Source organism: Coffea arabica, chromosome 2c (genome assembly GCF_036785885.1).
Source record: "Coffea arabica cultivar ET-39 chromosome 2c, Coffea Arabica ET-39 HiFi, whole genome shotgun sequence".
Classification (NCBI taxonomy): domain Eukaryota; kingdom Viridiplantae; phylum Streptophyta; class Magnoliopsida; order Gentianales; family Rubiaceae; genus Coffea; species Coffea arabica.
The window spans coordinates 74,047,091-74,068,330 of NC_092312.1; the positions used below are offsets into that span (position 1 = coordinate 74,047,091).

Consider the following 21,240-nt stretch of genomic DNA (forward strand, 5'->3'; position numbering starts at 1 on the left):
GTTTTTCTCTGCATTAACTGGGTCAAATCAAACTTAAACGTCCGTACTCTTCCCTTGTTTTTGCTGCTAGATTTTAGAGATATGAATAGAGCTCATCAAGGTTCAGGTTTGAATCGGATCTACATTGAAATCGAATTAGTGATTTGTTGAATCAAAATTGAAATCAGATTTTGAAAATCGAACTTGGAACCATAACCATGAATAAAGGTTCATGTTTAGGAATCGACACTTTAAGAATGGTTCAAATCATAGAAAAATATATTTATTAACTAAATTTGTTTGGTCAATTTTGAGTTCAATATTAATAGTCAGCATCCAATACCAGTGGTCTAAATTCTAGTTCAACAACCCATTATCCCATTCTATTAGTAGGTCTTGATCCTATAGCTAATATGAATTCAAGGCCAATTCGTTTTGATCAATAATGAGGTAGTTTTTCATAAATTTTTTTTCTACCTTTATCGTCATTATTTTTAGGATCAATTCTATAATAATAAATATTTAAGCATAACTAAAAGAACCAGAATTGTAACTAAAAGAAATCAAAATCGTAATCGGAATAAAATTATAATCGAAATTGGACAAGAATCGGAGGTTCAAGAGTTGTAAACATGTAATTATCTCTACGAACTTATTCAAATTCAACCCTTCAAAAAAATTAAAATTGTTGATTTTCAAATCGAAAATAGCGATTTTAGAACCGTGATCATGTCTAGATATGATGGGCAATTGTCAGTTTCCATGCCCAAATGTTAAACATCAAAAACCATTAAGAAAGTCATTGTCCGTCGTAAGGGGGAATTTCTTTTTTTTTTTTTGGTTGATGGGCCAACAAATGGGTGATGTTCTGGAGGATTTTGATCCTCTGCCTGTAGAATGGTCCATGGCGCTGAAGGAAATAAAATATGGCACTACCTCTTTTTTGGCTTACTAACAAGGAAACAGAAATGTCACTGTCAAAATAAGAGAAAACGCAAAGAAAAGGGAAGAAGAAGACACCAAGTCCAGACGTCTGAAATCCGTGACGCCCAATTCCCAAGAAAACGTCTCGTGCATGCAAGTGGTCGTCGATTACGATTATTTATTTTTTTATTGAGACGTGTACAAATTATTTTTTTCTTTTTGTAATATAATATGATTAAATTATTGAACATTTAGAAATGATTATGTGTGTCGCACATGCATTCTGGACTTTGAGGGTTTTGACTAAATCATTGTCACTCTATTTATATATTATCTTAATTTATCTTAATATAAGAGGAGTCGAGGAGGCTTAGCCAGATTTACAAGGGATTGAATTATTATTGAATCAAATAAATGTATAAATCTTTTTTAAAAATTATATATTATAATAATTAATAAAAGATAAAATTTGAACGCTCAATCCGTCAGGAGTCTTGAAGAGAGTTTTGACGGTGGAGGCACGAAATCTTGTAATGTTGTATGGAGTATGAACGTGCAATGCGAAATCTTGTAATGTTTTGACGGAACACTTGACGCAATATTATAGGTGGCATTGAATTGACATAGAAAAATATGTCACCGAGATTCCAAGTGCTGTGTTTCGACTCTCAAGCCCGTAAATCTTGGGTGTGGACAAATTTTTAATTGGCAAAGAACTAGAATCTACACATAAAGATTCCTTGGCAGCAAATGAATGGCCAACTATTTTGCATTTATTCTACTCCATTTCCAAATTTCTGCATCCGTACTTCTTTTGCATTTCCAATCCTTGCTGTCCTTTCATGCTACATACTATTCAAATTATCTACTTACTTGCCAGTCAGGTCTGCCTGCCTTATTTGAAAGTAATGGTAACTTTTATGCAACTTGACTTTTGTTTGATGCCAGTTCAAGAATAGCATAGGCTTGGGAACCCAAAAAGTAAGGTGAAAAGGCAATCAATTTGTGGTGCTGGATGCCTAATGTCAAGCCCATTGGCGGGCGGGTTCCCCACAAATGGTACTGGTCTTCCGTCCTGATCCTACTGCTAACATCATCTCTTACGCGTCGGTTTAAATCTGTATAAATATGTCACCCTGATGGAAGTAGAGTCCCAGAAAGAGTAGAAATTTTAGAAGCGAAGGAAAAAGAAAGGCAGGCTAATGGATACTATAACTATAGTCTCTTCTCTTGTATTCTATCTTGTCATCTGGGCATTCATCCATGTGATCACTTCAAATTTGAGGTCCCGGAAATCAGCGGCCAGACTTCCTCCGGGGCCTTATTCATTTCCAATCATCGGTAATCTCCATCAGCTTGGCGAAAAGCCTCACCAATCATTTGCAAAACTGTCCAAAACTTATGGACCTCTGATGTTTCTTAAGCTAGGGAGCAAAGCAACCATACTTGTGTCATCTGCAGATGTTGCAAGAGAAGTGCTACAAAGATATGACCAGTTGTTTTCAAGCCGAGCAGCCCCCACTGCTGCCCAAGCACTTGATCACCATAAGATCTCTATGGTCTGGCTGCCAGTTTTGAGCCAGTGGCGGAACATTCGCAAGATGTGTAAAGAGAATATTTTTGCAACACCAAGACTCGACGCTAGCCAAGGCCTTCGTCAAGAAAAGCTGCGAGAATTATGCGAATATTTGCATAAATCTAGTGTTAGCAGGAAAGCTGTGAATGTTGGTGATGCAGCCTTCACAACATCTCTTAACTTGATGTCGAGAACTCTATTTTCTAAAGATTTTGCCAACTATGATTCTAATTCGTCTCAAGAACTCAGGGAGGTGGCATGGGGGGTGATGAAAAATGTTGGCGCTTCTAATCTTTCAGATTACTTTCCAGTCCTACAAAGGATTGATCCCCAAGGCATCATGCGGGACACCAAGTTCTATTTCCAGCGGCTGTTTGATATTTTTGATGACATCATTGATGAACGGCTGCAAGTAAGAGGTACATCGGAGGCTAAGCAAAAAGATTTGTTGGAAGCACTCTTGGATCACAGCATAAAGAATGAGTCCGAGTTCAATCGCAATGATCTTAAGCATTTGCTTCTGGTAAGTGTTAGTTAATTTGTCTGCCTAGTTTGATCACTTATAATAAACTAGTTGCTTAATTACTCATTCAAACCTTTTGTCCATGCATCTCAATTTCTTGTCATTTCATTGACCCCTGGAGATGATTCTCTGCATTAGTTTTTCGTAAATAGGAACTTTGCACCACTTGTACTCCTAATCCTAAGAATACAAATGGAAGTCTCACATTGATGACCATGAAAATTGACCAACCCATGAAGTGCTGAAAATGATATTTTCTCTAGCTGTAGAATGGCTGCTATAAGTGGCTTCTAGGCTGTCAGATTGGCAAAGTGCAGGACAGGAAAATGGAGGTTGGACTTGGAATAGAAATGACTGTCTATTGAAAATTTTTAACTTTCTACGATAAATTTAACTATTGTCACGTCGTACATATATATACACACACAGAAACATACATACATACACGTATGTATATGTACATGTATACATAGATGCATACATGTATATATGTATGGGTGTATGCATGTATTCATGGGCAAGAAAATTCTTGGCTCAACGTTGATGATCTAACTCTCTGGTTTCTACTAGGATTTATTTGTGGCAGGAATAGACACTACTTCAGCTACTGTGGAGTGGGCAATGACAGAGTTATTACGCAGTCCTGATAAGATTGCAAAAGCTAGAGCAGAGCTCAAGGAAGTCATTGGAGAGAAGGAAGGAGTCCAAGAATCAGATATCTCTCGACTCCCTTACCTGCAAGCAGTGATCAAAGAAACCTTTCGACTTCACCCGCCAGCGCCATTACTTGTTCCTCACAAAGCTGATGAAGATGTAGAAATCAATGGTTTCATAGTGCCAAAAGACATACAAGTACTTGTCAACGTGTGGGCTTCGGGTAGGGATCCGACAATGTGGTCAGATCCTGAGAATTTTGAACCAGAGCGATTTTTAGGCAGTGACATTGATGTGAGAGGCCAGCATTTCGAGCTCATTCCCTTTGGCGCTGGGAGGAGAATATGTCCAGGATTGCCTCTAGCTTATCGGATGGTACACTTGATGCTAGCTTCTCTCATTCACAACATTGACTGGAAACTGGAAGATGGAATGAAACCAGAAGATTTAGACATGGAAGAAAAATTTGGGTTGACAATTCAGAAGGCCTTGCCTCTAAAGGCTATTCCTGTTAAGCTGTGACTTCGGTCTGCTGATTTTTAGGTCCAATCATTCCCTGTGAGCAGAGAAAGCATCATTCCTTGTTATTTTTTATCGCAATTGACATATGTTGACTTGCTCTGGCATATCAAATTTGCAAGAATGTTGGCACAAAAAATCACGCAGTGAAAATAACCAACAACTCATCAAGAAATTCTGAATTACTATAACCAACAACTCATCAAGATATAACAATTAAAGATTAAAGTTGCTTAAAGAATTACACTATTTCCTAATTTCTAAACCAATACGACAACTTAATAAAACAAATTCTGAATTACTATAAGCTTTATTTAAATTTTGTCAACATAGAATACGAATGTTTCATTTCCTTAAAGAAGGAAGTGGACTGAAATCAGGATCCACTTTTTTTTTTTTTTTTTTTTTTTTTGTATGCGTGAAGAAATTAAAATCCAAAACATTTTAATGCATGAGACACGAAGTAGTAGTAGATATGCCTACGAGGTCAAACCATTGCCTATGAAGCTAGCCTGTAAAAAAATTTTAGATTGGTGGCAGATTTTTGGTATACAAAGCGTTCCCAGATTTCTCTTATCAGTTCTGAGATATCCATTTGAAATAATACTAGACTTATTATTGGAACTGAGGTGTTGTTAAGACTTTTTCCCCCAAAATCTTTTCCTGAGAATATATATATTTTTTTGAAACTGGAAAAATGCAAGAAAACCGGGTTTCAGTTAATTTTTTTCATTATCAATTCAAAGGAAAATTTCCCAAAACAAAAAGAAAAGAAAAGAAAAGAAAAGAAATAGATAGAAAGACAATGGCTAGATATATAACGTAGAGTAAATTCACTGCATTACCAGATGCCTGAATGTGATTAATTAGATTGTCTGCTTCTTCTTACCTTTTTTTTTTTTATTTATTTATTTTTAACTTTGAGAAGTTTAGAGGGCCTGCTTCTGATCATTGGTTGTTTACATTTTCTTCTTCCTAATTTCATAATATGCTGTGTGCTACTAAAGTATACAAATCGTTAACCTTAACCAAATAATTATTCTTGAATAAGATGTATAGTGCAATTCACCTCATGCAGCCGTTACTCTTGCCCTTCTTGATTTATGATTTGAATCCAAATCGATTATGCACCACAGCCTACGCCAAGTCAGTCCAAGCAGTTTCCTGCAACGCCAAAACTCCAAATACAGAGTCCACAGCCGCAACTAGCAGCCACGCGAACACGGTGAATTTCGTTTGTGTGTATCAATTTAGTGAAAATACACCAAATTTTGTAAAAATCACAGATGGCAACGAGTAAGACACCTATCTAAACTACTCATACCCAATCCATTACCTGTTGGACTTATAAATTTGTTTACCAAACGTACATGCTGAACTCGGGATCGGGTCAAATTCGGGTACTGACGAGTTATTTGTTACCGGTCGAGCCACTGAAGTCTGAAATTTAATCAAACAAACAGATAAGTTTTTGCTTAAGACAGTCTCAATCAAGAGTCTCACGAGTGTTATGTCATACAATTATATAATTCTTATTCATGGATTTCAATTTCTAAGAAGGCCTCTAATATTATTAATATTATTGATTTCAATTTCAATTTCTAAGAGTCTCACAAGTGTGGGAGTTTGAGCTTTCGTGCAGCTGCAGCCAAATAACAACTTACAATTGATGAAATTAAAAAGCTTCAAATTGATGCTGTAGTGGAAGCATAGATGTTGGATTTGTTTCGCGAACGAAATTTATAGAAGAATAAAGGGTCAAATCTGGTTCAAACCTTAGAACACAAATCAAAGATGATAACAAGAGAAAGCAGATGATAACAAGGGAAAGCTCTCAACAGTTGGTGCAATGAAAGTTTCATTGATATTTTGTATAAAAAAGGAATTAATTATAAAAGTCCTAACTACAGCTATTTATAAGTCACAATGAGTCGTACTCTAAAAAAGGAAATAAAATATACGTAAACCCTAAACAAACAATGTTTGGCTCTACGTCAAGCTCAATGATTATCATCTATTTTAAGTCCTGTTTGATAATCCAATTCAGTACTTAAAATTAATGAATTCAGATCTTAATATATTCAAACCGTTTGATAACCAAAAATTGAACATCTGAATTAATTAAGTGGTACTAAATTTCCTAGGTAAAATTTGTTCCCAAAATTAAATTATAAGTTATTCACTTATCACTGAATATGATATATACTCAAATGTATTAGATTTAATACTTAACAATTTGATAACTTGATGGATTCAAATTTCAGATTTCAGATTTCAAACTTCAGTTTTATCAAACACACCCTTAGTGGTGGTCATACAAACTAAACAAGAACCAGAACATGACGGGCCTTATGACCGGTTCTATATTGGGTGCCCGACTCGGCTTGATTCAACTTCATTCACGACCTTTCCTCTTCATCACATAATTACAACCCTTATTCATAAAATTAATAAGAAAACTAACAAAAATACTACTAAAACTGCTACTTAAAATACTACCATTATCTAATTATTCAACCTAATCAACTTTCTTAGCTGCCCTATTGATACAAAATAATGGATTGAAGAACCAAGGCTCCTCGAACCGTATCACAAGTTGATTTAAGTAAATTGTCATTCAATAGACTATTTTATGTGTATTTGCGTGGGGTTTGGGTGTTTGGTATCTCTTACCCACGGCTTTTAGATTTTATCTTATATATTACCATCCCTAATAAGAATTGTACCAAGCTGACAAGACAAAATTAGACATGCCCGTAACCAAGCGGGGTGATTTGCCAGGTGGTTGTTTAAATGGCTATTGTCAATAGTTTTTGTTGGTAATCTAGACATTATTGACTTAATACTATGCATGATATCACACAGATGACATGGTGTTTATCAAAAAGGAAATCATCATTGGCAAGGTTAATTTAATTTCAACAAAGGGATGATTTTAGGAACCTCCTTTAAGGTTTTACAAAATATCATTTAGCACCTCTAAATTCTTGAAAGTCTTATCTACTTTCCTTGGAATGACAATTTATGTAACAATGAGTGTGTATGAATAGGTGGCTATTGAGAAAAAAAAAAAAAAAAAGGAATAACATTGTGGCACTTGTGGTGATTTGATATTTTGATGTATATGAGATTTAAAAAAAAAAAGTATATGAGGTAAAAAGAATTAGAAAGATAAAAAGTGATTAAAAATGTGTTTTTTTTACCCTCACATCCACTTCACATTCTTTCCATCTCCAATTGAAAAATATATTTGTGTTGCAATAAACTCAAATTCTTTTACAAATAAATTCGTATCCAAACAAACCCAATATGAGCCCTTTTTGGTAAAATAAGATTAAAAAAAATGCATCCGAGGAGAAATTATATTATCTATTCATTACTACCCTTATGCCATGCCATTCATGAATTTTATAACTGAAAAAAAAAACTAATAATTGTTGGAAAGCTAAGTGTTGACAATTAACAAGATTGCACCAATAAGGCAACTCGAAGATCATTATTGCAATAGTCACTTCTGCAGCTGCAACAACAACATAAAAATACTAGAATATGAAGCCAAAAACTTAGCAACAAGTGGGGAAAAGGAAGGTCGCGCACCAAAGAAAAAGATTGGTAGCACAATATGGCAAATCATGCACGAACAGCGTTCAACATATGGAATTGATATTGTCAATGGACCCACAAGATGGCAATTATAATTTTTAAAACTGATAGGAATCTAAATATTTTGTATTTTTTTTAGCAGTTCAATATAAATTTTTTTTCAAATCCATCTTTAACCTGAAATATGCACCCAAAATAGTGCCATTTGCATTTTTGATATTTTCTTCACAAGTATTTTAGATTAAATAATTTTTTGGCTTTTTCCTAAACACATATCCAAATTCCAAGGGTAAAATCATCATTTCCTAGCCTTTGATTGGGATATGTGGTCGCACCACACTGCTGAGGGAGGTAAATAGGATTTCTAATACTTTAAGGGTGCTAAGTGATATTATAAGAAAACCTCAAGCTGAAATTGTCCCTCCAACAAAAGGGGTCCTGCCTACCAAAAACAAAAGGACATCCTGTTATACTAATTACAACACCAAAAAGTATAAACAGAGCAGATTCACGGTCAGTGCAGTTAGGTTTAGTTATTGTATACATTTAAATTCTTGGTGTACAACCGATATATAATAATACAATGTGATTGTACATCAACTAATGTGCTGACAAATGCAATAGAATCACAATTTCACTGACCAGTCCCAATCAGCCATAGAGTCTTTCAACTAGACTGAAAATAACCAAAATATTTGTAGCAATAATTGCCATAAACTACCGGGATCTTGTGGTGAATTTGGAGGACTTGGGCACCACATATCTTTCAAGGCATTTAGTTGTAGATAAGTTTGAGTTGCCTGGAGTACGGTGGAAGCGAAATGCACTTGGCAAGTGAATTGAGTGGTTAGAGAAGAAATAAAAGCTACAGTGGTGCTTAGTACAGCAAGATGGTCTCTTTGTGATAGGTTCTATGTTGTCCATACAAACTATTCTTAGTAGTTTGGCCAGCATACCATTCTATGCAGTACAAGTCTTTCTTCGTATTCTTTAGCTGTGCATGTATGATATATATAGTTCAACTCAAGCGCTCAATTTAGAAGTTTTTTTTATTAGTTTCGCTCTCTGATAGATTGAGTGCCAGAAAAACATAAACAGAAGAATTCACAATCAGAAAACATGGCGCTTTTTGATGCTATACTTTGGCTTGCACTATTTTTTGTCATCTGGGCAAGCACTTATTTCCTTGTATCAGAATTAAGGTCCCGGAGAATAGCCAGGCTTCCTCCGGGCCCTTATCCAATTCCAATCTTTGGTAACATCCTAAACGTTGGTCAGAAACCTCATGAATCATTTGCCAGACTCTCCAAAATTTATGGTCCTCTAATGTATCTTAAGCTGGGGAGCAAGAGAACGGTAGTTGTGTCATCTCCAACGATTGCCAGCGAAGTACTACAAAAATATGACCAACTTTTCTCCGGCCGTGGAGTGGCAAATGCAGTCCAGGCGCTTGATCACCATAAAGCCTCGATAGTCTTTCTGCCAGCTTCGAGCCAGTGGCGTAATCTCCGTAAGATATGCAAAGAGCAACTGTTTTCGTTGCAAAAACTTGATGCTAGTCAAGGCGTTCGTCGGGAGAAGCTGCAAGAATTATGCGACTATTTGCAGAGGTGTAGCGTTAGCAGGAAAATTGTTAATGTTAGTGATGCAGCCTTCACAACATCTCTGAACTTAATATCAAGATCTCTATTTTCAGTCGATTTTGCTAACTATGATTCTAATTCATCTCAAGAACTCAAGGGGATTGTGTGGGGTATAATGAAAAATGCCGGGGCCCCTAATCTTGCGGATTACTTTCCTGTCCTACAAATGATCGATCCCCAAGGCATCAGGCGTGGCATGACGTTCTATATGCAAAGGCTATTTGCCATTTTTGATGACGTTATTGATGAACGGCTGCAAGTTAGAGGGACATCAGAGACTAAGAAAAATGATCTGTTGGAAGGTCTCTTGGATCATAGTATAAAGAACGAGTCTGAGTTCTGCCGCAATGACCTGAAACATTTGCTTCTGGTGAGTGTCAAAAATTTTGCTAATAGAATAAATTACTCATCTTTATTTATTTATTTATTTTTTATTTGTAAGTAGGTAAATTACTATTTACTCCTTGTGGTTTTGCATATACGCCACATAATCTTTTTGTGGTCTATAATATTTACTCAATCCTCTGTGATTTTATATAAAGTAGAAAATTGACAGAAAGCATATCCATAACGGCATTAGTTAAAATTCTAGTTATGTCCTTTATGTAAATATATATTAAACATAACAAGCCTCCAACCACTTTACATAAAGCAATAAGAATGTTAACTGGATATTATTGAATCCTAAGATTTGTCTATATTTAATAAATTTCTTCGAAATTCCATTGCTCCTGGGAGTGATCCTGTACATCAATTACAATCAATATGTGTATTTTCGCCCCGTTGGCACCCCTAAGAAGATGGATGGCAACCTCAATGACAGTCATAAAAATTGACCTTTCTTTAACATGGAGAAATGATGTCCTCTAGCCGTAGTAACAGCCAAACATGGTTTGTAATTGGAGGGCACTCAGGTTAGCAAATTGTAGGGCAGGAAATGAGAGTTTCTTTGCATGATATATAACCTTATTCTTCTTTAAAATTATTTTCAAACTAATTCACTTTCAAATTTATTCCCTTGTTAATCTACTTCTTGTTCTTGTCGTGTGGTTGTATCTTATATTTTGTATTTTTAGAGGTACAACCCACATCAATGAATTTTCAATATTTCAAATTTTTTGCTACTTACATACAATCTCAAAGGTAAATAAAAGTATTTTTCTGTCTATTATTGTGTTAATTAGTATTTTTTTCACATTAGATTGGCTGATATAGTGGGTTAATTTTGGTACTAATAATAACCTAGTTATATTCTCTCTCTCTCTCTCTCTCTCTCTCTGACAAGGGTTGTATTCTCTTCGATGGGTCAAAAAATGCAAGAGAATTTTTTTTTTAAATTTTCTTTTCCCTCTCCTAGTTCACATAAACTATGATGATGATGTATCTTGAAATGCTTACTCATTGTTAGACAATTTAAATTTTTGCAAACTTCTTAAAATGTACAAAGTTGGAGACCACCATGTATAAAATTTCAGGTAACAAGAAAAAACAAATAGGAACTTGTGATATAACAATCAAGAACAATTCAAGGGAGGAATAACAGCGGCAAAAAATACAAAATATTCTTCTGCAAAATCATTGCAATTTAGGGGTGTTCAATAATTTTAAAGCACTAATTGAGATCCACTTTCCTTTTCCAATTTGCTGATAGAATGTCCTCAGGGCACCAAATAAAGAAAAACTATATAATATATGTGAAAAAAAAGATTTACAAGTGATTCTTTTCCAGGAAATGGAGGGTGGAATAAAAATATTTTTCTATATATATATATATATATATATATATATGTTGAAACTTTCCACTTTTTCCATCACTTAAGCGGAAAATTTGTTGGCCTGACATCAATGTAGCTCTGGTTTCCATTAGGATTTATTTCTTGCAGGGACAGAAACAGCATCAGTCACTGTGGAGTGGGCAATGGCAGAGTTATTACGCAGTCCTGACAAGATTGCAAACATTAGAGCAGAGCTCAAGGAAGTCATTGGAAAGAAGGAAGGAGTCCAAGAATCAGATATCTCGAGACTCCCTTACTTGCAAGCAGTGATCAAAGAAACCTTTCGACTTCACCCTCCAGCGCCATTACTTATTCCTCACAAAGCTGATGAAGATGTAGAAATCAATGGCTTCATAGTGCCAAAAAACACAGAGGTGCTTGTCAATGTGTGGGCTTCGGGTAGAGATCCGACAATGTGGTCAAATCCTGAGAATTTTGAGCCTGAACGATTTTTAGGCAGTGACATTGATGTGAGAGGCCAGCATTTCGAGCTCATTCCCCTTGGCGCTGGGAGGAGAATATGTCCAGGATTGCCTCTAGGTTATCGGATGGTACACTTGATGCTAGCTTCTTTCATTTACAACATTGACTGGAAACTGGAAGATGGAATGAAACCAGAAGATTTAGACATGGAAGAAAAATTTGGGTTGACAGTTCAGAAGGCTTGGCCTCTAAAGGCTATTCCTGTTAAGCTGTGACTCCAATATATAGCAATTTGAAGGCTTAATCATTTCAGATGAGTAGAGAAAGCACTCCTTGTGAATTTTGATGCAATTGAGATGTTTGACTTCGTTTTGCATAAATTATGTTGTACGTTACGATTTACTATAAATTATGAACTCTTACATAATCAGTGACAAATTTTACACATAGTGCAATTCATCTCATGTATTATATATATTTTTTTCCTTCTTGAATTTGTAACCTCAATCAAATCCAATAAGTAGTTTCCTGCAATTCTCTCCAAATTAAGAGTCAACTGCCGCTTGTAGCTGCAACTGCAGCCTGCAGATGGTGACTTAAATGGATTTCTTCATAATTTTTGTCAACAATCCACAGGCTATTAACATGCATAAATATTAAATAGCTTTTCTCATATATATAGACCAATCTTGATGTGTAAATTTTAGCTGGTAGCGTATATCTTTTGTCATGGGGACACCCTTGATACTACCTAACTGGTCAAAGTCAAATTATAATGCCAGGGGATATAGGTAACAATTGTTTTTTTTTTAATCCAATTGTCATTTGTTTATGATGGTTCAGCGAAGCTTGCGTTTGTCCAAATATTAGAAAAGGGCATCCTCATTGGCAGGGTGAATTCATACATACTAGGATCCCACCTATGACGATATAAAGCAGGAAGTGATATCTGATCGATGAAATTTACAGCACATGAAGTGTTTTCCCAGTCAGATTTGAGTTCCAAGAAAGAAAAAAGGAAAGCAGAAGAATGGCCAAGGAAAATATATGGAGCAAATTGATGCTACATTCTTGCTTGCACTCTTTTTTGTCATGTGGGCAAGCAGTTATCTCCTTGTGTCAAATTTAAGGTTCTGTATTTTACGTGTTTGGAGGGAAAAAAACCAAAAAAAAAGAAGAAAAAAAAGAAATGAAAGACAATTATTTCCCGGAGAAGGGTGGAAATAAAAAAAAAAAATAAGAACGAAAATTGGTTCACATTGCAAAGAAGGGGGAAAAAAGTAAAAAGAAATTTCTTTTGATTCGAAAATGGCAAAAAAAAAAAAAAAATGAAAGTAGAGGGTAGTGCAACATTTTGTGTGGCGCTTCTGTATTCACAGATGCATCTTGCAGGCCTCAGGTTCCCATGCTGTGAATGACTCTGCAAGCTGGTCTTATCAGAACCTTTTGTTGGCGAACATTAATGTTATTAATAACTACATTGAGTAGCAAAATTTACGTAGAACGAGAACTCCAGCAGATAAGCGTATTCTGAAACCACAAATTGCTGGGAAGATATGCACAATGCAGTACCAGGCAGAGAAGAATAAAGGCACGTGCCAGCATGAATGCTCCAATGCTTTTTTTTTTTTTTCCTAATTGTAGTGCCATTTTTGGTTATACGGTATTCTTGCATTTCCATCCTCACGTCCAATTCGAGCCGCCGAAACTTCGATAAACTTCCTCCAGGGCCTTGCCCACATCCAATCATTGGTAACCTCTTCCAGATAAATGGAATCATCCATGAATCACTAGCAAACTCTCCGGAACTTATGGACCCTGGATGTCTCTAAAGCTGGGAAAGAAGCCAGTAATTGTTGTATCGTCGCCAGAAGTTGCCAGAGAGTTGCTTCAAAAACAGGCTAATTCCTTAGATTATAGGTAAAAAAAAAAAAACAATCCGCCAAATGTATCTCTGACATGGGATGTTTCTCAATTTATATGTGCTGTGCTGACTCAGCATGGCCGCAAAATAAATTTGATTTTTTTTTTTGAAAAAGTCAGCACCGTCAAAAAAGGGCCCATGCCTGTCCGCGGCCGTGCCCAGTCAGCACAGCGGTAGACAGGCAGTTCAAAAAAAAAAAAGGCGTCAGGCGCCTGACACTTGCTTTCAGCGCGTGACAAAGGGCGACAAGGCCATGTGAAAATCGTACGCAAATTATTGAAACTCTGCGAGCTTATTGGCTGATGAGCACCGCCGCCGTGTCCCATCAGCACGGTTGCAGTGATATTTTTCCCAAAAAAAATGCTAGCCAATCATCTGAACGGCTAGATTTGATTCAATTCGCTATAAAATGGTTTGGCATAGAGCTTCCATCACTCACTCTCATTTCTTACTCTCTCTCCGAACCACACTTTCATTTCTCAGTCTCAAATTTGCTCTAAGAGAGCAGGTGCTCTTTCTTTTTGCAATCGGAATCTCTTTAGCAGCAGTTGCTCTTCAAGCAGTTTCTTTCTCGGGTTAGGGAGATTTGTTGGTGACTTGAAAATCTCTTTGCTCTCTCAAGCAATTTCTCAGGTTAGGCAGATTTGCTGGCGACTGGAAAATCTATTGGCCGAAACTTTCTTTTACAGATTGGTAGTAGTAGAAAATTTTTCGGCTATTTTTTAGAGGTTGCAAAAATTATTGCGTGAGGCACACTGGCCCGCTTAAGTACTAATTTTCTAGACAGAATCACTTATATATGCAATTAATTGCACAATAACTCACTACAAATATACCTACAAATATAGCTACTAAATAGACAATAAAATAGAACACCAGAATTTAACGAGATTCGGCTAATTTGTCTATGTTCTCGGACACCAATGACAACTTAATATTTCACTAGAAGAAATATTACAAAGAGAGAGAAGGAAGCAAGTTATAATTCTCTTGCTTGGTATGTTTTATCCTATCAAAGGATCCTTCTATTTATAGTTTACAAATGAGAGAATTTCTAACAAAACTAACGATGTGGGATGTAGAGTTTGTGCACAATTGTCAACAATTGTAACTTTGCACAATTGACAATTGTGGCTATTGAGCCAATAAATCAACAAATCTCCACCTTAGCGAAATCTCTACATCTTCAATGCTTCACTCTTCTCCCAACATTCGGTGGCGTCTTCAAATGCACTGTCAAGTGCCAATCTTCAAATTGTGCACAGCATTTATCAAATTCAAACAATGTTGGAATTTGATAGTTGTCACAACCTTCGTAAGCGTATCAGCAGGATTCTCCTTGATCTGAATCTTTTGAAGTAGTATCGTATTATTTTTCAAAATCTTCCTCACAAAATAATACCGTACGTCGATATGTTTCGTCCTTGCATGATAAACTTGATTTTTTGCTAAATGAATAGCACTCTGATTATCACAATGAACTTTGATAGACTTTTGTCTGATTTTCAATTCATCAAACAACCCACGAAGCCAAATTGTTTCCTTAACAGCCTCCGTAACTGCCATATACTCCGCCTCTGTAGTAGACAAAGCAACTGTTGACTGCAAGGTAGACCTTTAACTGACTGGTGTTTTAGCAAGTGTAAACACATACCCAGTCGTTGATCAACGTGTATCTTGATCACCTGCGTAGTCGGAATCACAATATCCAACTGCGCCTTGACCAATCTTTTCATCCTGCTCAAATACTAATTCAACATCTACGATATTCAAAATGTACCGTAAAATTCATTTCACAGCCTGCTAATGCTCCTTACCAGGATCATGCATGTACCTGCTCACAACTCCAATTGTTTGTGAAATGTCGGGCCTTGTACACACCATAGCATACATTAAGCTACCCATCGCATTTGCATACGGTACCTTTACCATATATTTTCGTTCTGCATCATTCTTTAGAGATAAAGATGCACTGATTTTGAAATGAGGAGCAAGTAGAGTACTAACAGGTTTGGTCTTTTCATTCATGCCAAATCTCTTTAATACCTTACTAAGATACCATTTTTGAGTAAAATAAAATCTCCCCAATCTTCTATCTCTGCTTATCTCCATACCGAGAATCTTCTTGGCTCGCCGAGATTCTTCATTTCAAACTCCCGACTCAAATGAGATTTCAATTTTTCAATTTCACCTTAATCCTTGGAAGCTATCAATATATCATTAACATAAAGAAGAAAATATATGTAGGATCCATCTCATAGTTTGCGCAAATATACACAGTCATCATATTTGCTTCTTGTGTACTTCCGTCCCATCATAAAATTGTCAAATCACTTGTACCACTGCCTTGGAGACTGCATTAATCCATATAACGATTTGTCAAGCTTGCACACCATCTTTTCTTTACCAACAACTTTGAATCCTTCTGGCTGAGTCATATAGATTTCTTCTTCTAAGTCACCATGTAAAAACGCAGTTTTTACATCCAATTGGACAAGTTCTAGATCCAATTGTGCTTCCAAAGTTAATAAAATTCTAATGGTGGAATGTTTCACGACTGGAGAAAACACTTTGTTGTAATCAATTCCTTTCTTCTGAGCGTAGCCTTTAACCACCAATTTTGCTTTGTAGCGAACACCAGACTAGTCAAGAAATTATTTCCCCTTTGCATATACTCACTTGCACCCAATTGCCTTCTTTCCTTTGACAGATTGACAAGTTGTCAAGTCTGATTCTTATAAAGGGATTGCATTTCTCCTTCCATGGTTGTTCTCCATTTTTCTTTCTCTAAATTTTGGACAGATTCAAGATAAGTTGTAAGAATTTCATCTATTGCAATTGCAGATGCATTAGCCACCATATTAACATACAGAACAGGTACTTTGATATTTCTCTTTGGCTTACTCAATGCAATTGATTCAAGTTGCTATGAAGACTCTCCAACTGGAACATCTTCTTCAGTTGATTCTTCTTCTACCATAGGAGTCCTTTCATCTACTCCTATATCCATCGCTGGTCTGATAATATTTCTTTCAAACTCCACCTGCTTCGGAGTGTTCTCCACCTGTTGTGGAGTACCATCATTCTGCTATACATCTACCTTTGTTAACATGGTAGATTCATCAAATGTGACATCCCTGTTGAAAACTATCTTCTTTGTCTGGGGACACTAAAGGCGATAACTTTTAATGCCTGTCGTGATCCCCATAAAGAACGCCTTCTTCGCCATTGAATCCAATTTTGATTCTTTAACATGATAATATGCCGTAGAACCAAACACATGTGAGGAATCATAATCTGTAGTAGGTTTTTTCAACCATTTCTCTAATGGCGTTTTTCCTCTAATAGCAGTTGATAGTAAGCGGTTGACGAGGTGATTTGCATATGCTAAAGTTTCAGCCCAAAATTGTTTGCCTAACCCAGCATTGGACAACATACACCAAACTTTCTCCATCAATGTCTGGCTCATACGCTCTGCCACCCTGTTCTGCTGTGGTGTATCCCTGACTGTGAAATGCCGAACAATGCCTTCATTCTCACAGATCTCCATGAATAGATCACTATTGTATTCGCCTCCGTTGTTTGTTCGAAGGCCTTTGATCTTTCTTTCTGTTTGAGTTTCCACCATCTTTTTTCACTTGATGAAAATTTTCAATATTTTACTTTTCGCCTTCATAGTATACAACTATACTCTTTGAGAAAAGTCATCGACAAAGGTAACAAAATAATTTTTGCTTCCCAAAGAAGTTATTTTGGAAGATCCCCACACATCAGAGTGCACATAATTCAAAGTACCCTTGGTATCATGAATTGTAGTGCCAAATTTTACCCTTATCCGCTTCCCTTTGACACAATGCTCGCAAAAATCTAACATGCAAACACTGGCTCCTTTCAATAGTCCTTGATTCATCAGAAGATTCAAGAATTTTTTTCCAACATGCCCTAAGCACATATGTCATAATCTGGTTACTTTCAATTCTCGATCATCACTGAAAGCCATTGCCGCTACTCTAACAACTACATTACCTTGATAGTAATACAAGTTATTATTTTTTCGGATTCCTTTCACCAACACTAATGCACATGAAATGATTTTCATCACTCCATTATATGCCGACATCTTGTAGCCCATTGATTCTAGTGTTCTCACAGAAATGAGGTTCTTTACCAATTCCGGCATATATCGGATATCAGTTAGAATCCTAATTAATCCATCCTGATTTCTCAGCCGAATTGAACCAATCCCATTTATTGCTAATGTGGTCTCATCTGCTGTATAGACGACTCCACCTTCTTGAAATCAAAGAACCATTCCCTATTGGACGTCATATGATGACTACAACCTGAGTCCAACAGCTATGTACTAGAATGACCAGTAAGTATGACAGCTAATTAAAAATCTGATCCTTGATCAATGCATTCAGCTACATTTGAATCCGCAACAGCTTTTTCCTTGTCAGGTTTACTCTTCAACTTTAAGCAGTTCTTCTTCCAGTGTCCTTTCTCTCTGCAAAAAGCACACTTATTTTTGCTTAGTCTAGTTTTTGACTTGGATCTACCTCTCGTCCCCTTTCTCTGGTTTTGTGAGAGTTCTCAAGTTACCAGAGTTTCTGCTGCTCCATCTCTGCTACTTTGCTTGTCTTTTCTTTTGAGCTCGTAGCTGTACAAGGCAGAGCTAATTTCATTGAGGGATACCTCAGCTTTCCCATGGAGTAGAGTTGTTTCAAGATGCTCAAACTTCTCAGGAAGAGATCCCAACAACATGAGAGCCAAATTTTTATTTTCAAATGTCACATCTAAATTCATCAGATCAGTGATTAACTGATTGAAATTAGTGATGTGATCACTTAGAGTTGTACCGGGAACATAAATGAAGGGAAATAAATGCTTCTTCATATTGAGTCTGTTCTAACAATTTTTCTTCAAGAACTTCTCCTCCAATCTAATCTACAATTTGTTTGCAGAAGTTTCTTTGGGAACACATATTTCTGTTCTCTTGAAAGACACGATCGAATTGTACCACACGCTAAACGATTTAGCGTCCTCCATTCATTCTCTTCAATCTCTTCTGATTTCTCTTTTTTGATGGCAATGTCTAAACTTTGATTAAAGAATGCGTCTATAACTCACTTTGCCACATACCGAAATGACCGGTACTATCAAATGTTTTCACATTTAATTTTACATTCATCATAACATTTTTCGCCATTATAGACGACGATGAGCTTGTCGATGATTGCATTGTAGATGAAAATCTACTTTCGACCATCTTTACAAATTATATTTAGTAGCTCCTAAATGTAGAATAACAACAGCCTAAGAAATCTTTTCTGATGTGGAAGATCAGACTATGCTGCAACCACAGAGCATAATAAGAAATCTTGAACTCTGATACCAATTGTTGCGAAAACTCTACCAAATTAAGGTATAACGAGTAAATTATTATACCTAAAATTGCAGAATGATAATTCCCAAAAAATACTTGGTGAGGCACACTTGCTTGCTTAAGTACCAATTTTCTAGACAGAATCACCAATATATGCAATTAATTGTACAATTACTCACTACAACTATAGTTACTAAATAGACAATAAAATAGAATACCAGAATTTAACGAGATTCGACTAATTTACCTACGTCCTCGGACACTACTGACAACTTAATATTTCACTAGAAGAAATATTACAAAGAGAGAGAAGGAAACAAGTCATAATTCTCTTGTTTGATATATTTTATTTTATCAAAGAATCCTTCTATTTATAGTTTACAAATGAGAGAATTTCTAACAAAATTAACGATGTGGGATGTAGAGTTTGTGTACAATTATCAACAATTGTAACTTTGCACAATTGACAATTGTGGTTATTGACCCAATAAGTCAACAATCTGATGAATTTAGATGTGACATTTGAAGATGAAAACTTGGCTCTCATGTTGTTGGGATCTCTTCTTGAGGAGTTTGAGCATCTTGAAACAACTCTACTCCATGGGAAAGTTGAGGTGTCCCTTAGTGAAGTTAGCTCTGCCCTGTACAGCTATGAGTTCAGAAGAAATACAAGCAAAGTAGCAGAGATGGAGCAGCAGAAACTCTGGTAACTAGAGGACGCTCACAAAATCAGACAAAGGGGACGAGAGGTAAATTCAAGTCAAGAGCTAGACTAAGCAAAGATAAGTGTGATTTTAGCCACCAATCTTGCTTTGTAGCGAACACCAGACTTGTCAGGAAATCATTCCCTCTTTGCATATACCCACTTGCACTAATTGCCTTCTTTTCCTTTGACAGATTGACAAGTTGTCAAGTCTGATTTTTATAAAGGGACTGCATTCCTTCTTCCATGGCTGTCCTTCATTTTTCTTTCTCTGAACTTTTCCTCCAATCCAGTCCACAATTTATTTGCAGAAGTTTCTTTTGAGAACACATATTTTTGTTCCTTTAAAAGACACAATCAAATTGTACCACATGTTAAACGATTTAGCATTCTCCATTTCTTCTCTTCAATCTCTTCTGATTTCTCTTCTTCGATAGCAATGTCTAGATCTTGATTAAAAAGCGTGACTAGAATCTCATTTTGCCACATACCGAAATGACTGATATCATCAAACGTCTCCACATTTAATTTTGCATTCATCATAATATTTCTCGCCATAATAGACGACGATGAGCTTGTCGATGCTTGCATTGTAGATGAAAATCTACTTTCGGCCATCTCTACAAATTATATTTAGTAGCTCCTAAATGTAGAATAACAACAACCCAAGAAATCTTTTCTGATGTGAAAGATCATACTATGTTTCAATCACAGAGCATACTAAGAAACCTTGAACTCTAATACCAATTGTTGCGGAAGCTCATCCAAATTAAGGTATAATGAATAAATTATTGTATCTAAAATTGTAAAATAGTAATTTCCAAGAAATATTTGGTGAGGCACACTGGCCTGCTTAAATACCAATTTTCTAGACATAATCACCTATTGTTGCAAGCATTGACAAGCTTGTTGTCGTCTATAATGGTGAAAAATATTATGATGAATGTAAAATTAAATGTGGAGACATTTGATGGTACCTGTCATTTTGGTATGTGGCAAAGTGAGATTCTAGACGTGCTTTTTAATCAAAGTCTAGACATTGCCATCGAAAAAGAGAAACCAGAAGAGATTGAATAGAAGGAATGGAGGACTCTAAATCGTTTAATGCGTGGTACAATTCGATCGTAACTTTAAGGGAACAAAAATATGTGTTCTCAAAAAAAACTTTTGCAAATAAATTATGGATTGGATTGGAGGAGAAGTTCTTGAAGAAAAATTGTTAGAACAGGCTCAATATGAAGAAGCGTTTATTTCGCTTCATTTATATTCCCGGCACAACTCTAAACGATCACATCACTAATTTCAATCAGTTAATTACTGATTTGATGAATTTAGATATGACATTTGAAGATGAAAATTTGGCTCTCATGTTGTTGGGATCTTTTTCTGAGGAGTTTCAGCATCTTGAAACAACTCTACTCCATGGGAAAGTTGAGGTATCCCTCAGTGAAGTTAGCTCTACCCTGTACAGCTATGAGCTCAAAAAAAAAGACCAACAAACCAGCAGAGATGGAGCAGCAGAAACTCTGGTAACTAGAGGACGCTCACAAAATTAGAGAAAGAGGACGAGAGGTAGATCCAAGTCGAGAGTTAGACTAAGCAAAGATG

The 21,240-nt window shown here is 36.1% G+C and overlaps 2 protein-coding genes across 2 annotated transcripts; both read left to right on the plus strand.

Annotated features, from left to right (window-relative positions):
• Positions 1–2,039: 2,039 nt before the first annotated feature.
• On the plus strand, positions 2,040–4,243 carry LOC140035439 (cytochrome P450 76T24-like). Its single transcript, XM_072076449.1, has 2 exons — positions 2,040–3,002; positions 3,573–4,243. Exons 1-2 carry the CDS (start codon positions 2,106–2,108, stop codon positions 4,176–4,178), a joined length of 1,503 nt encoding a protein of 500 aa, XP_071932550.1. The 5' UTR covers positions 2,040–2,105; the 3' UTR covers positions 4,179–4,243.
• A 4,343-nt stretch (positions 4,244–8,586) lies between these two features.
• Positions 8,587–12,074, plus strand: LOC113727958 (cytochrome P450 76T24-like). Its single transcript, XM_027252386.2, has 2 exons — positions 8,587–9,791; positions 11,289–12,074. Exons 1-2 carry the CDS (start codon positions 8,898–8,900, stop codon positions 11,892–11,894), a joined length of 1,500 nt encoding a protein of 499 aa, XP_027108187.1. The 5' UTR covers positions 8,587–8,897; the 3' UTR covers positions 11,895–12,074.
• Positions 12,075–21,240: the final 9,166 nt, after the last annotated feature.

Excerpts from the sequence above, each read along its gene's own strand:
- LOC140035439 (XM_072076449.1), top strand. The coding sequence starts at position 2,106 with ATGGATACTATAACTATAGTCTCTTCTCTTGTATTCTATCTTGTCATC. Across the intron at positions 3,003-3,572 it reads ATCTTAAGCATTTGCTTCTG|GATTTATTTGTGGCAGGAAT; the intron begins GTAAGTGTTAGT and ends GGTTTCTACTAG.
- LOC113727958 (XM_027252386.2), top strand. The coding sequence starts at position 8,898 with ATGGCGCTTTTTGATGCTATACTTTGGCTTGCACTATTTTTTGTCATC. Across the intron at positions 9,792-11,288 it reads ACCTGAAACATTTGCTTCTG|GATTTATTTCTTGCAGGGAC; the intron begins GTGAGTGTCAAA and ends GGTTTCCATTAG.